The sequence below is a fragment of the Bidens hawaiensis genome, unplaced genomic scaffold (assembly GCF_021521415.1).
Source record: "Bidens hawaiensis isolate Kalapana, Puna unplaced genomic scaffold, B.hawaiensis_p1.1 tig00028948_1, whole genome shotgun sequence".
Classification (NCBI taxonomy): Eukaryota; Viridiplantae; Streptophyta; class Magnoliopsida; order Asterales; family Asteraceae; genus Bidens; species Bidens hawaiensis.
In genome coordinates, this window is record NW_027494753.1 from 65,870 (window position 1) to 80,867 (window position 14,998).

The 14,998-nt window shown below is 36.1% G+C and overlaps 1 protein-coding gene across 1 annotated transcript; it reads left to right on the forward strand.

The window, feature by feature from the left end:
- The first annotated feature begins 1,190 nt into the window (after positions 1-1,190).
- LOC143577928 (clathrin heavy chain 1-like) lies at positions 1,191-14,089 on the forward strand. The gene is made up of 30 exons (XM_077061640.1): positions 1,191-1,389; positions 2,473-2,677; positions 3,585-3,673; positions 3,773-3,851; positions 3,949-4,076; positions 4,275-4,373; positions 4,492-4,600; positions 5,221-5,300; positions 5,381-5,608; positions 5,692-5,757; positions 5,863-5,979; positions 6,094-6,291; positions 6,395-6,511; positions 6,611-6,670; positions 6,783-6,869; positions 6,996-7,079; positions 7,166-7,300; positions 7,424-7,486; positions 7,563-7,667; positions 7,780-7,892; positions 7,976-8,228; positions 8,313-8,449; positions 8,535-8,813; positions 9,501-10,503; positions 11,480-11,965; positions 12,046-12,216; positions 13,013-13,198; positions 13,282-13,404; positions 13,496-13,606; positions 13,697-14,089. Exons 1-30 carry the CDS (start codon positions 1,345-1,347, stop codon positions 13,847-13,849), a joined length of 5,109 nt encoding a protein of 1,702 aa, XP_076917755.1. The 5' UTR covers positions 1,191-1,344; the 3' UTR covers positions 13,850-14,089.
- Positions 14,090-14,998: the final 909 nt, after the last annotated feature.

Below are 14,998 nucleotides of genomic sequence, written 5' to 3' on the forward strand. Positions count from 1 at the left end.
ATACTCGGTGTGATAGTTAATACACTTACCTTAAATGGTAAGTGTATGCCATGTATGGTTTATATGTTATTTATGTATGTATATTTTGGATGTGAATGAAAGCTTGTCGGTACGTGAACGATCTTCGGATATTGCACGTATCGACAGGAAAGGTAATATGTAGTATGCCAAGTATGAAATTTGTATGTATGAAAGTACGTGATGAATATATAATATGAAGGGTAAGTATGGCTAGAAAGGGAACCGACCCTAATAATGTCGGCGAATGTAGGGAACCAACCCTAATAATGTCGGCGAACGTAGGGAACCGACCCTAATAATATCGGCGAAAGTTATAGGGCGGAAGGCTCTTTAAAAAGTATGTGTATGAATGAAAGTACGTATGTTAATATGAAAGAAAGAATGAAAGTACGTAAGTATGCAAGATAATAGGAAGGTATGTACCTTCGGGTGCATAGATAAATATGTGAATGTATTGTATGTTGTCTGACTTTTAGTATGCACGCAGGCTAATCGACTGAGACAGCTGGCTTGAGGGAGACACATGACAATACTGAAGAGGCTGACATCTGAAGATTTGTCGTGATGTTTTGATACTATGTTTTATGTTATGTTTTAAAAGACGAGTTATGGATGTTTGTAATGGATGGTTGACAGTTTATATTATTCCGCGAAAGTTTTTAATTAACTCTGATATTCAGAACTGTATTTATGAGTAAATCCAACGTCCAATGTGAGGCACCGGTAACGGGGCCTTACACGTTGCCCCAATGTGGCCAGACTATGTTGTCTTAACCAGGCCCATGCTGGCTTCAGAATTTGACGCATTCCCTAGGGAAACCATACCACCGGCTGCCATTTGACAGTCGTTGAGCCGTCGCAAGAGCATAACTCTCTAGCGTAACATAAGATGAGACGAAAACCCAGGTGAGCTCGAAATCCGAACTGACAACCTCGCCAAAATAATCATTTCTAATAACCACCCAAAATAACACAAATCATGATCGAACTTGGATCTCCGCTAGTTAACCAACTTCACAACCCTCCATCCTAAGTTAGAAGAAAATTCAAGGGTGTGGTTTTGAACTTTATGAAAAAGAGGAAGAGAAACTGGAATTTAGCTCTCTCTCTCTCTCTCTCTCTCTCTCTCTCTCTCCTCTAATTTTATTTTATTTCGAATTCTTCTTCTTGCTGTGAATTAAAGTCTTCGCCTCAACACACACACACTCTCTAGATCTCTGATCTCCGAGAGATCGCCGGAGTTCTTCGCCGGCGATTTAACCGAACCAAGTCTCTGGTATCCGCATCCGATCCGCAGTCGATTTGATATCATTTGCATCCACCATGGCGGCCGCCAACGCTCCGATTACTATGAAAGAGGCGCTCACGGTATAATAATGACCTTATTTCATGCGTATAGTCATATAGATTTATAGATCACACTTGTATGGTGAATTACCTAGCTCGATTTGCACATTTTGTCGTTTTCGTTTCATTTTTGAGCTAGTTAGGGTTTGCTGAACCCTAGAAATGAAATTGGAGCTTATATGCTTTCGTACTCTTGTTAAATTAGATGACATATGTTTACTAAATTAGGTCTTCACTTTGATAATTGATGTCGTAGCTTGGATTTATTAGATAGTTAGATTTGTTTTATATGTGAATGTCTCGAGACAATTTATTTGATGCACATAGACGTATAGATCCACTTCTGGTATCAATAACTTAGCTCGATTTGCACATTTTGTTGTCTTTGCATCGTTTTGAATCCTAGAAATGAAATTGGAGCCTATATGCTTTTGTACTGTGCAGATTTGTTAGATTTAGAGAATATATGTTTACTATAATTTTCTGGAAGACTAATTTTACTGTGTAACAGTAGGTCTTCACTTAAGTAATACATTTCGTAGCTCAAATTCGGTTTATGTTAGGCGTTTTGAATTGAGGCGATCATGTTTGTTATATGTACTTCTGGATAGCTTGGATTTATTAGATAATTAGATTTATTTTATGTGTGAATATCTCTTGAGACTTAATTTGATGAACATAGATGTATATATCACGTTTGTATTGTCAATAACTTAGCTCGATTTGCACATTTTGTTGTTTTTGCATCATTTTTGAACTATTTAGGGTCAACTTTAGCTTTTCTGCTGTCATATTTTGCAGATTTGTTGGATTAGAGAATATATTTTTACTATAATTTTCCAGAAGTCTAATTTAATTGTGTAAAAGTAGGTTTCCACTTTAATAATAGATATCGTAGCTCAACTTCAGTTTATGTTAGGTGTTTTGATTGAAGTGACCATGCTTGTTATATATATCTACTTTCGGATTGGTTGGATTTGTTAGATAATCAAATTTGTTTTATATGATATATTCAGATCAGTGGGAAAAATTGATTGATTTGGTCTTTAGTGTTAGTTATATGTTCATTGATTAAATGTTGGTGTTAATTGTGTTATGTTGCAGTTGCCTAGCGTAGGGATCAATCAACAGTTTATCACATTCACCAATGTCACAATGGAGTCAGATAAGTTCATATGTGTGCGTGAAACATCGCCTCAGAACAGTGTGGTGATTATTGATATGAGCATGCCTATGCAGCCGCTGAGGAGGCCGATTACTGCTGACTCAGCTATCATGCATCCAAATTCTAAGATACTCGCTTTGAAAGGTATTGTATTTTGGTATTTTATCTAGAAAATGGCACAATTGACTTTTCATATACAGTGATATATATGACTGTTAGTCAAACATAAAGTTAGCCGCCCATGATGACAAAACAAAGGGAATGTATAATGTGTAAACTAACTTCTTGGGTATGAATATAAACCCATAGTTGTTAAAATCGAGAGCTTTTTGCGCTTAAGCGCATTTAAAGCGCCAGGCGCATTAATTGCGACTTGCATGCCTCAGATATTTAAAGCGCCATTAATATGTTCCCAACTTCCCGTGCATGTTAAATTTCATTTAAACAACATGTTCCTATTCTCTAGGAGTAACTAAAAATCCACTATTAAAGCACCATAATATTTTCCCAAACTTCCCATGTGTATTAAATATCATTTAAATATCATTTGACTTAAGTTACTAAATGATTAAAATATTCAGAATTTCTGATTAGGCTTTAGTTTTTTAATTTTTGGAAATCTGGAAATTATGATAAATGTGTTAATGGATCAAATTGTTGTTCTTGACAGTTTGAATGCTTATTGAATTAAAAAATTTGTTTTTTTAATGTGCGCTTTTTTTTTAAACCGGGCGCTTTTTTGTGCTTATCGCCTGGGCGCTAGGCCCAGCCTCAACGCTTTCAAGCGCTTATCGCATTTGGTAACTATGTATAAACCAAGTATAAATGATCAATTTAAATGAGCACTAAGATCTTTGCAAACAACCTTTTGATACTTCTATTCACAATTCACTATGTCAAGTTAAAGATCCACTATAAGTCCACAACATAAATGTAGCAACGACGGTTAAAACTCATACGTAGGTATAAATAAGACAACTTACAGATGTTTAATATTGAGATTTCAGTATTATATATTTTTTTGTAACTAATCAATGATCATAATTCCAAGCTCAACTGCCGGGAACTACTCAAGACCACTTACAAATATTTAATATTGAGATGAAAGCCAAACTGAAATCTCATCAGATGCCTGAGCAGGTAACAGTAATAAGTTTAAAAATCAATGGTTACAGCCCTCTTGTAATGATTTTTTGTATTTTTTAATGTATTGTGATCTTTTCATACGCCTGTCTTCAGATTGTCTTTTGGAAGTGGATTACCCCTAAGTTGTTGGGCATGGTAACTCAAACCTCGGCATATCATTGGTCAATTGAGGGTACATTTTTTATATTTTCTATGGAATGACATTCATTATCTCCTTTTGATATGTAAGCTAAAGGTTGTATATTTGTTTACTTGGTGCTTTGTTACAGGTGATTCTGAACCCGTAAAGATGTTTGATAGGACAGCCAATTTAGCAAATAATCAGATCATTAACTACAGATGTGATCCATCTGAGAAATGGTTGGTGTTGATCGGAATTGCTCCTGGCTCTCCAGAGGTTTGTTTTTATTCTTTGTTTGCTTCCCACTTTTATAAAAACAAATCCTCTATGCTGTACTTTTTAGCAAAATCTTGTAGAATATACGTCTATTACTTAGGTTTGAAATTAGACAAGACTGTAATTTAGCAAAATTCATTATGGTGTTGACCCTAATTTTCAGCTTTACTGACCTCCCTACCATTTTGATGTTAACAGAAACCTCAGCTAGTAAAAGGGAACATGCAGCTTTTTTCTGTTGATCAGCAGCGCAGTCAGGCTCTTGAAGCACATGCAGCAGCATTTGCATCATTCAAGGTGAAAGCATTTTCCCTTTTGTTAAGTGTTTTACAAAAAGTATTTTTAGAAATTATATTTATTTCCATTTAAATTTAGATGCATCAGCAATGATCACATTTTTGTATGCCTTTCACAGGTTCCTGGCAATGAGCATGAATCAATTCTTATATCTTTTGCAACAAAAAGCTCAAATGCTGGACAGGTCACGTCAAAGCTTCATGTCATTGAGCTTGGCGCCCAACCAGGTTTGTGACTGTCATTTGTCTGATATACTTATTAGCTGGTGTTTCATATTTTAATCTTGCAAAAAGAAAATGAAGGTTGAAGAAAAAATATGTCTATAAACTTATTTTTCTTGTTCACCATTAAACTAGATGCATTAATCAGGCTGGAGTCCTTTGTTTATTGAAAAGGGTTCATACTTGGTTCAAAATTACTTTTAGGTGGCGGTTAGAATTCTATGGGTATGGATTTGAAAGTAGGCTGGAATGGGTATGAGGTTTATTTTTTAAACCCACTCTATGTCATAAATTTGTGATATCATTCTTAGTTATATGATCACAATCATCGCATACCATTAAACCAAACACGTTCTATCACACTCATTTTAGACACACTTATGCTGTAGACGAACAATAAGCATGTGACCTGCGTGACGTGTCACAGCTCTCTTTATGAAAATTATGTGCTTAATGTCTGGTTTAGATTAACATGTTTTTGAAAAGATGACCAATCAGGATTTCCAGTTATTCAAAACCCCTTTGTTTACCTATCAGTTTGTGTACTGCAGTCTATATAGCAGTTTGTTTCCCATTTTTGGTTTGTTTTAGTCGGGAACTAATGCCTTAATTTTTTACGTATTCAGGCAAAGCTTCATTTACTAAGAAACAGGCAGATCTGTTTTTCCCTCCCGACTTTGCAGATGATTTTCCAGTTTCAATGCAGGTACTAAGTGTATTTTTCATTTGAAACAGGAAGTGACACTGGGAACTAACATATTATATTTTTAATTTATAATTTTGCAGATATCCCACAAATACGGTTTGATATATGTAATTACCAAACTGGGGCTTCTGTTTGTGTATGACCTAGAAACCGCCACTGCTGTTTATAGGAATAGGATAAGCCCAGATCCAATCTTCCTTACCTCTGAAGCCTCATCAGTTGGGGGCTTCTATGCTATAAATAGACGTGGTCAGGTGTTACTTGCAACTGTGAACGAGTCAACAATTGTGCCTTTTGTCAGTGGACAAGTAAGCATATCACTATATTCAATCCATGATGAATGCACTTTTTTCTTCATTTTGGAATGTGAACTAATATGTATATACTGCAGTTGAACAACCTGGAACTTGCTGTCAATCTTGCTAAAAGAGGAAACCTTCCTGGTGCTGAGAATTTGGTAAATCTATTTTTTTTTCTCTCTTTTCTGTTTTCCAAACTACCTTCAAAAGTATGATGATGTACTTGGTTTCAAAAGATATACTGATTTATTTCTACTTCTTAGGTTGTTCAACGATTTCAAGAATTGTTTGCTCAAACCAAATACAAAGAAGCTGCTGAACTTGCTGCAGAATCTCCTCAAGGAATTCTCCGTACACCAGACACAGTGGCAAAGTTCCAGGTGTCTACTCTAAACTTTTACAACATCATTGAATGTTACCTTTGAAGGGTTTATTCTCTTATTAGAATGTTCTTTCCATTTATGACCATTAACTCTTTATATGTCTCATTGCAGAGTGTACCTGTGCAAGCTGGACAAACACCACCATTGTTGCAGTACTTTGGAACTCTTTTAACTAAAGGGAAGCTGAACGCTTTTGAATCATTGGAGCTATCTCGGCTTGTTGTCAATCAGAACAAGAAGAATCTTTTGGAAAATTGGTTGGCTGAGGACAAGCTGGAATGCAGTGAGGAGCTTGGAGATCTTGTGAAGGTATTCAAATATTAAAGTTTCATAGTTATTTGAATCAATATATTGTTCACGTTTAGTCATTTTATTTATTATATTTTGTGGCCTATTCTTTTCATAACTGTAGACTGTGGACAATGATCTTGCATTGAAAATTTACATCAAAGCAAGAGCGACACCGAAAGTTGTGGCAGCTTTTGCAGAGCGTAGGGAGTTTGACAAAATCCTAATTTACTCCAAACAGGTAAGTGCAACTTTTGTATTAGTAACTGTAGGTGTTTCAGTAGAATTTTACTTGTATGTGCCATAGGCTATCTTGTAATTGCTTGCAATTTGGGTGCAGGTTGGGTACACACCTGATTATTTGTTCCTTCTGCAAACGATTCTACGATCAGATCCTCAGGTACTAGAGTGTTTTCTGTAGAAAAACAGTTTTACATGTTATTTCACTTTCTGTATAAAGTCTTTCCAAATGTTATAAAATTGCAACCGAGATTTTGTGTTACTTTTTGCAGGGTGCTGTTAATTTTGCTTTGATGATGTCCCAAATGGAGGGAGGTTGTCCAGTTGATTATAACACAATAACAGATCTTTTTCTCCAGGTTTTTAACCATAACTACACTGAATTTGCTTATTATGTTTCTTTGACTTTTGAGCACGTGCAGTTATACTGATCATTTAATTTAAACCGATTTTAAAATTCCATTTTTCTCATTCCATCTTTTCAGAGAAACTTAATACGTGAGGCAACAGCTTTCCTCTTGGATGTTCTTAAGCCCAATCTGCCTGAACATGCTCACCTGCAAACCAAGGTATGTGTCACTGATGCTAATAAATTTACACACACTTGTATATATGTAACTGAGTTATAGTTTTAATAAATCGTACTCTGTAACAGGTTCTTGAAATCAATCTTGTGACATTCCCTAATGTTGCTGATGCCATATTAGCAAATGGGATGTTTAGTCACTATGACCGTCCTCGCATTGCTCAACTTTGTGAGAAAGCAGGTCTTTTTGTTCGAGCCCTTCAGGTTGGCTAATTATAATAATAATTGTTTTTCTTTAAGACGTAAAATTTTAAATTAATAGGATCCAAAACTATAGAAACCAGAGGTGGAGACTTGTCTTGATTAAAAATCTGAATTTTTTTGCAGCATTACAGTGAATTACCTGATATTAAGCGTGTCATAGTAAACACTCATGCAATTGAGCCACAGGTTTGTTTATTGCTGGACCTGTTTGCTTTACAATTTACATTCTGAAGACTAGCGCCTAACTATTTTTCTTTTTCAGTCACTTGTAGAATTTTTCGGGACTTTATCAAAAGAGTGGGCTCTGGAGTGCATGAAAGATCTTTTGCTTGTCAATCTAAGGGGAAACCTTCAGATAATTGTGCAGGTAAATGACAGCTTTTGTTTCCATGTAGACGGTCAATCTTTGAAGTCAAAACCATGGAAAGTAAAGCTGTGTAAGTAGTTAAATCTCTGTGCTTCTATTCTTTGAATATTAGGTTGCCAAAGAATACTGCGAGCAGCTGGGCGTGGAAGCATGTATCAAACTCTTCGAGCAGTTTAAGTCATATGAAGGGTTATACTTCTTTTTGGGGTCGTATTTGAGTTCAAGGTAAGCAAGTTGGAACTATACTTATTTTTGCAAGACTCTTCTATTAATTGTGAAGGTGTATTAACTAATGTTCAATGTCACAGTGAGGATCCTGAAATCCACTTTAAGTACATTGAGGCTGCCGCAAAGACCGGGCAAATCAAGGAAGTTGAGCGAGTAACAAGAGAATCAAACTTTTATGACGCTGAGAAGACCAAAAACTTTCTAATGGAAGCCAAGCTTCCTGATGCAAGACCATTGATTAATGTGTGTGACCGTTTTGGTTTTGTCCCTGATCTCACTCACTATCTCTATACCAACAACATGCTCCGTTATATTGAAGGTTATGTTCAAAAGGTACAAAATTCGCATACTTTATACTTATCCGTAAGTGTTCGCAAAAGCTTATGTATTTGATATAACTTATGGGATATTTGATAGGTTAACCCTGGGAACGCACCATTAGTTGTAGGGCAGCTTCTAGATGATGAGTGCCCTGAGGATTTCATCAAAGGCTTGATTCTATCTGTTCGTTCTCTGCTTCCAGTTGAGCCTCTTGTAGATGAGTGTGAGAAGAGGTATGCTTTCAGAAAGCTTAATGTTTATTTTTTTGTTTATTATGTTTAGAAGGCATTCTTATGTTATTTGGTCATTGTTTTCCAGGAACCGTCTGCGGTTACTTACTCAGTTTTTGGAACATCTTGTGAGTGAAGGAAGCCAAGATGTTCATGTTCACAATGCGTTGGGTAAAATTATCATAGATAGCAATAACAATCCCGAGCATTTCCTTACCACCAATCCTTATTATGATTCACGTGTTGTGGGTAAATACTGCGAGAAGCGGGATCCAACACTTGCTGTTGTTGCCTACCGTAGAGGTCAATGTGATGAAGAACTTGTCAGTGTCACAAACAAGAATTCTCTCTTTAAGTTGCAAGCCAGGTACAAAACTTCTTGGGTTTAGAGATGATTATTTCAACTCATCAGATATAAAAGGGCCAATTTTGGTTGCACTTTATCTCAAAAGGGTCAAATCCAAAAGTTTAACTAGAAGTAGATCATGTCAAAAGTTGCCTAAAGTTTAGTTAAATCAAATATTTATGTTAATCTAGTAATGTTGTTTTTGTAATCTTAACAAATTAACTATTTTTTAGAAGCTTCAAGGGCACATTTTGGAAAAACCTTATGGACTTTATATTTTGCGAGATTAGGTCTTAGAACTTTGTTTTTTATGATTTAGTAGTCCCGCAACTTCTAAGAGGCAAGTTTTTTCAAGTCTTTTTTGCATGGTTAAATCCTGTAACTTGTTAACATTTAAGAAAATGATTGTATTGCATGATTAAATCTCTTTTAACTTGGTAAAAAGAAGATTTTCGTTTAGTTTTTTAAGTTAAGGAATTTAGTCACAGATGAATAAAGTTAGGGAAATAAATCACACACAATTTGGAAGTCCATAGAATCAAAGCAGGCAAAAATGGATTTGTGGGCCAACCCAATGCAACCCATTTTAACACATACTAAAATTGACCTGTTTTGGTCCATTATCTTGCCACCTCTACTAGTTTCTATTACAAATTAATTTGTTAGCTTTTTTTATGACCTTTCAACTAATAATGTTTTTGAATTTAGATATGTTGTTGAGAGAATGGATTCTGATCTCTGGGATAAGGTTCTCAACCCCGAGAATGAATACAGAAGGCAACTTATTGATCAAGTTGTTTCGACCGCATTGCCCGAGACCAAAAGCCCCGAGCAGGTTTCTGCTGCTGTTAAGGCTTTCATGACTGCTGATCTTCCCCACGAGCTAATCGAACTTCTTGAGAAAATCGTTCTTCAAAACTCTGCTTTCAGTGGCAACTCCAACCTTCAAAACCTGCTTATCTTAACTGCCATCAAAGCTGACCCATCACGAGTCATGGACTACATCAACAGACTAGACAACTTTGATGGGCCCGCAGTTGGTGAGGTGGCTGTAGAAGCACAACTGTATGAAGAAGCATTTGCAATATTCAAAAAGTTCAACTTAAACGTGCAAGCAGTTAACGTTCTGTTAGATAACATCCAAAGTATTCCACGTGCTGAAGAGTTTGCCTTCCGTGTTGAAGAAGATGCTGTATGGAGCCAGGTGGCGAAAGCTCAGTTAAGAGAAGGGTTAGTTAGTGAGGCAATAGAGTCATTCATTCGGGCCGATGACACAACTCAATTCTTGGATGTTATCAAGGCTTCTGAAGACACTGAATGCTACCATGATTTAGTGAAATATTTACTAATGGTTAGACAAAAGATCAAAGAGCCTAGGGTGGATAGTGAACTCATATATGCATATGCCAAAATTGATAGATTGAGTGACATTGAGGAGTTCATTCTCATGCCTAATGTTGCTAACCTTCATAATGTTGGTGACCGCTTGTTTGATGAAGCTTTGTATGAAGCCGCTAAGATAATATATGCTTTTATCTCCAACTGGGCTAAGCTTGCTGTCACACTTGTGAGGCTGCAACAGTTTCAAGGTGCTGTTGATGCTGCTCGTAAAGCTAATAGTGCAAAGACATGGAAAGAAGTTTGCTTTGCTTGTGTTGATGCTGAAGAGTTCCGTTTGGCTCAGATTTGTGGTCTGAATATTATCGTGCAGGTGAAATTTCTATCCTAAACTTGAGGTAGCAAAATGGACGAGTTGGGCAATACCTTAAATTGGTTTTGGGTCAAAATGGGTTGGGTGGGTTGACCCAAACTCCTTTTATCGAAGTTTTTTTAGGTTTTAAGTATAGTATTTGTAAAGGGTGTGCGTGGGTTTTGGGCTTAACTTGAACTACAAACTGAAATTTCGTTTTTGAAAACTATTTGATTTTGTTTTCTTTATTGGTTTTGCCATTTGGGCTTGAAATTTTTAGGCCAAAAAGAGAAGTTGGCCGAAATTAATGAGAACTTGGGCCTAAATCTTTTTGTTAAACTAATTGATTGTCATAAGTTTGAGCTAAAGTATTTGGGTTATACTATTTGTTAACCTTTTATAAACTACATAAATCTCAAAATAGAAAAGGAAAATTCATAAATTCAGTTTTGGTTTTTTCGGTTTTAATTACATGTAGAACCTAAACCGTGGATTCGTTTAGGTTCAATTATTTCGATTCACTTTTTTCGGTTTTATGCATACTACTATTTTCTTTGTTATTCATGATCGTAAAAAGTAGTCTATTATGAATTTATGGTGATAAATTAGCTTTTTGAAACAACTGATTTTAGAAGGTAATTATTTAATCCACTGGTTCTATCTTAAATAAGAACAGTTTTTGGTACAATAGAGCCGGGCCAGGCTGACTCTACACTTCTGACCAATAAAATTTATGTAAATAACTGACTCGTCAAGTATGGTTACAAAATTTATGTTCTTGTAATTATAAATTTTTTAGTTAAGTGATTTGAGAAGTTAGAAATACACTTTATTAGCTAATTTTATCACACATGACCTGTTAGAGATGATAACATAACCCAATAAGTTCTGCAGTTTTACCAAGTTTAGAGGCAGTTTCTTAGAATGTTTTTTGTGTAGTATATAATATTATATTTTTATTTTAAAGTAAATGCAAGTTAATTTCTGGAACATGTAGGTGGATGATCTGGAAGAAGTGAGCGACTACTACCAAAACAGAGGATGCTTCAATGAGCTAATATCTCTAATGGAGAGCGGCCTAGGTTTGGAACGTGCTCACATGGGCATCTTCACGGAGTTAGGTGTTCTTTACGCCAGATACCGTCACGAGAAGCTTATGGAGCATATTACACTCTTCTCAACTCGTCTCAATATCCCAAAACTAATCCGTGCTTGTGATGAACAACACCATTGGAAAGAACTCACTTATTTGTACATCCAATATGATGAATTTGATAATGCTGCAACTACCGTCATGAATCACTCTCCAGAAGCTTGGGATCATATGCAGTTCAAAGATATTATCGTCAAAGTAGCTAACGTTGAGCTTTATTACAAGACAGTCCACTTTTACCTCGAAGAACATCCTGATCTTATTAATGATGTTCTTAATGTTCTTGCTCTACGTGTTGACCATACACGTGTTGTTGACATTATGCGCAAGGTTTGTCATTTGCGGAACGTTACTTTTGTATCTATTTTGTGAACTTGTATGGTGGTTTTTAACTTGTGGCTTGTATGCAGGCGGGACAACTTCCTCTTGTGAAACCATACATGGTTGCAGTTCAGAGTAATAATGTGTCGGCTGTCAACGAGGCGTTAAATGAAATATATGTTGAAGAGGAAGACTATGATAGGTTGCGTGAATCTATTGATTTACATGATAACTTTGACCAGATCGGCCTCGCACAAAAGGTTGGTCATACTTCGTGTTCATTTTTTGTTTGTGTTTCCATCAAGTATGTTCATAAAGCGTTAAAACTGACCGAACCGTCCAACCAAAGCAATTTGGCTGGTTTAGCGGTCCAGCCGACGGCTTGGCTCTTGGAACCGGCCGTATAACAGAATTGGTAACCAAACCAAAAATGGAAAATTCGATTTTTGAGTTTTTGAAAACTGTTTGGTTTCGTTTTGGTTTTAGTTTTACCATTTGGGCTTGAAATTTTTTGGGTATAAAAATTGGCCCAAAATAATGAATTTGGGCCTCATTCTCTGTTAATTATAAATTAGTTGATTAATATACATTTGAATAAATAATTTGGGACGCTATTTATTAATAAATTACTTAAAATTCAAAACTAAAAAAGAAAATTTATAAATTTTGGTTTGGTCCGGTGTTCAGTTTTTATGAAATATGAAATCAAACTGTCAGTTTTTGTTTAGGTTCGGTTTATTTGGTTATGTTTTATTTTTGGTTTCATGCACTTTTCCGCACAATTTTGGATACGTGTTATATTCATAAACCATCTTTTGTCGTTTGAAACTTTCATTAAAATCTAATGATTTAAAGAAAACAAAAGATCTTGTCAAACTGCCAAAACTGAACTGTCAACACACCAAAGCAATAAAACAGGCATGTAGAACCGTAATTATTAGTTCGGCCCACAATTTTTGTCGAAACCAGTTACCAGCCGAACCAGATCAAGGACACCAGTAGGCGTCATCCAGAAATGATGTCATTTTGTGAAATGTTTATTTATTGTTTTGGCAGATTGAGAAGCACGAGCTACTTGAGATGAGGCGTGTTGCAGCATACATCTACAAGAAAGCCGGAAGATGGAAGCAATCGATTGCATTGTCCAAAAAGGACAAGGTATACAAAGATGCTATGGAAACCGCTTCACAATCTGGGGACCGTGAGCTTGCTGAAGAGTTGCTAGTTTATTTCATTGAGCAGGTACAGCTATTATTTTACTTAACGTCTATCTATTTTTAGCAAAATTCTACCAGATATTAATAATGTGTTTGTCTTACTTTCAGGGAAAGAAAGAATGCTTTGCTTCTTGCCTGTTTGTGTGCTATGATTTAATTCGTCCAGATGTCGCCCTTGAATTGGCCTGGTTGAATAACATGATCGACTTTGCCTTCCCATATCTTCTTCAGGTATATCTAAGCCTAAGAAAACGGGTTGAGTCGGGTCAAAACAAGACCGTCTGATATATTGATATATTTTTTACGTTTTGTTTTCTTGCAGTTTATCCGCGAATACACTGGAAAGGTTGATGAGCTTGTCAAGGATAAACTTGAAGCGGCTAAGGAAAGTAAAGCCAAGGAGAATGAAGAGCAGGATGTTATCAAGCGACAGGTTTATGCATTTTTAAATATATATATATGCTTCTAGTTTCTTTGTATAATAAATAGAAGTTATTAATGCCTTTTCGTTTGTTGGTTGCAGAATATGTATGCTCAATTACTACCACTAGCTCTACCTGCACCGCCAGGTATGGGTGGGGGATATGGTCAACCAGGACCACCGCCACCAATGGGTGGAATGGGGATGCCGCCAATGCCGCCACCATACGGCATGCCTCCAATGGGCTCTTACTGATGTTGAAGAGAAGTCACATGGGTTGCATTTCGTTCGAACAATTTGAGGTTAATAATAGAATAATAATGAGAATTGGTTTGTGTTTTTGTAGGGTGTGGATAAGGTTTTATTGTTATATACTTTTGGTAGCCGTAGCTGAGGCATTTTATTTTGCTGCCTGGTAGCGCAGCGAGACGGGTATTATTATGTATTGTGTACTGGAACGGTGGGTGTATATGATACTTTTCCATGCTTTCTTCACTTGGGTTTGTTTTTTTTTATTTGATTTAGGTTTGGTTTAGTTTGTTTTAGGGGTGTTCTTTGGGTTTGTTTTTTTGGTTTTAAAGTTTTAAATCTTGACCATAAACCCAACCCAAATAGGGGTTTTCAGGTTCGGGTATTTTAAGTTGGTTTAACCGGGTTTCGAGTATCCTAGAAAACTAAACAATTTAGAAAACTACAATGTAAATTAATACAATAGCAGTCTTTGCTCGAAACGCAGATAATTAAATGATAAACCAACATAGCCTGATAAAATAATTCAAAAGAGAGAACAAATTCCAAGTTATAAATTTGATAAATGCGGCAAATAACGACTAGTAAGCCGTGCACGGACAAACTTATAAATTTGATGAATGCGGTTCATGAATCATACGCTAAGAGGCAAAGAGGAAATACACCAACTAGTGAACTTGGTCAATATAGTAGCAAACTATGTTGAGGGCGTATCGGTCGATGAAATTCGCAACATCGATATCTTGGCTTGGTGGAAAGGAAAACAAAACGGATTTCCTATTCTATCCGTCATGGCTCGTGACTTGCTTGGCGTACAAACCTCAACAATTGCTTCCGAATCGGTTTTTTCTCTTAGTGGGAGGGTATTATCAATGCGAAGAACAAAACTAACTCCCGAGTCTCTAGAGGTTTGCATTTGCCTAAAGGATTATTTGGATGCGGTGGATCGTATACAACACAACGCAAACTTTGAAGACGAAATACTAATAGAGCGTCCTATTCATGATGAGGAGGTGGAGGAAGTGCTTTCTTCCGGGAATTCGGGTGGTGAAGAAGACGATGATGAAGACTAAGAAGACTTGTAATTTTTATTTGTTTTAGTAAAATAATTTGTAACACGACCAAATTTCAAGTAATATTTAATTTTGCTTTGTT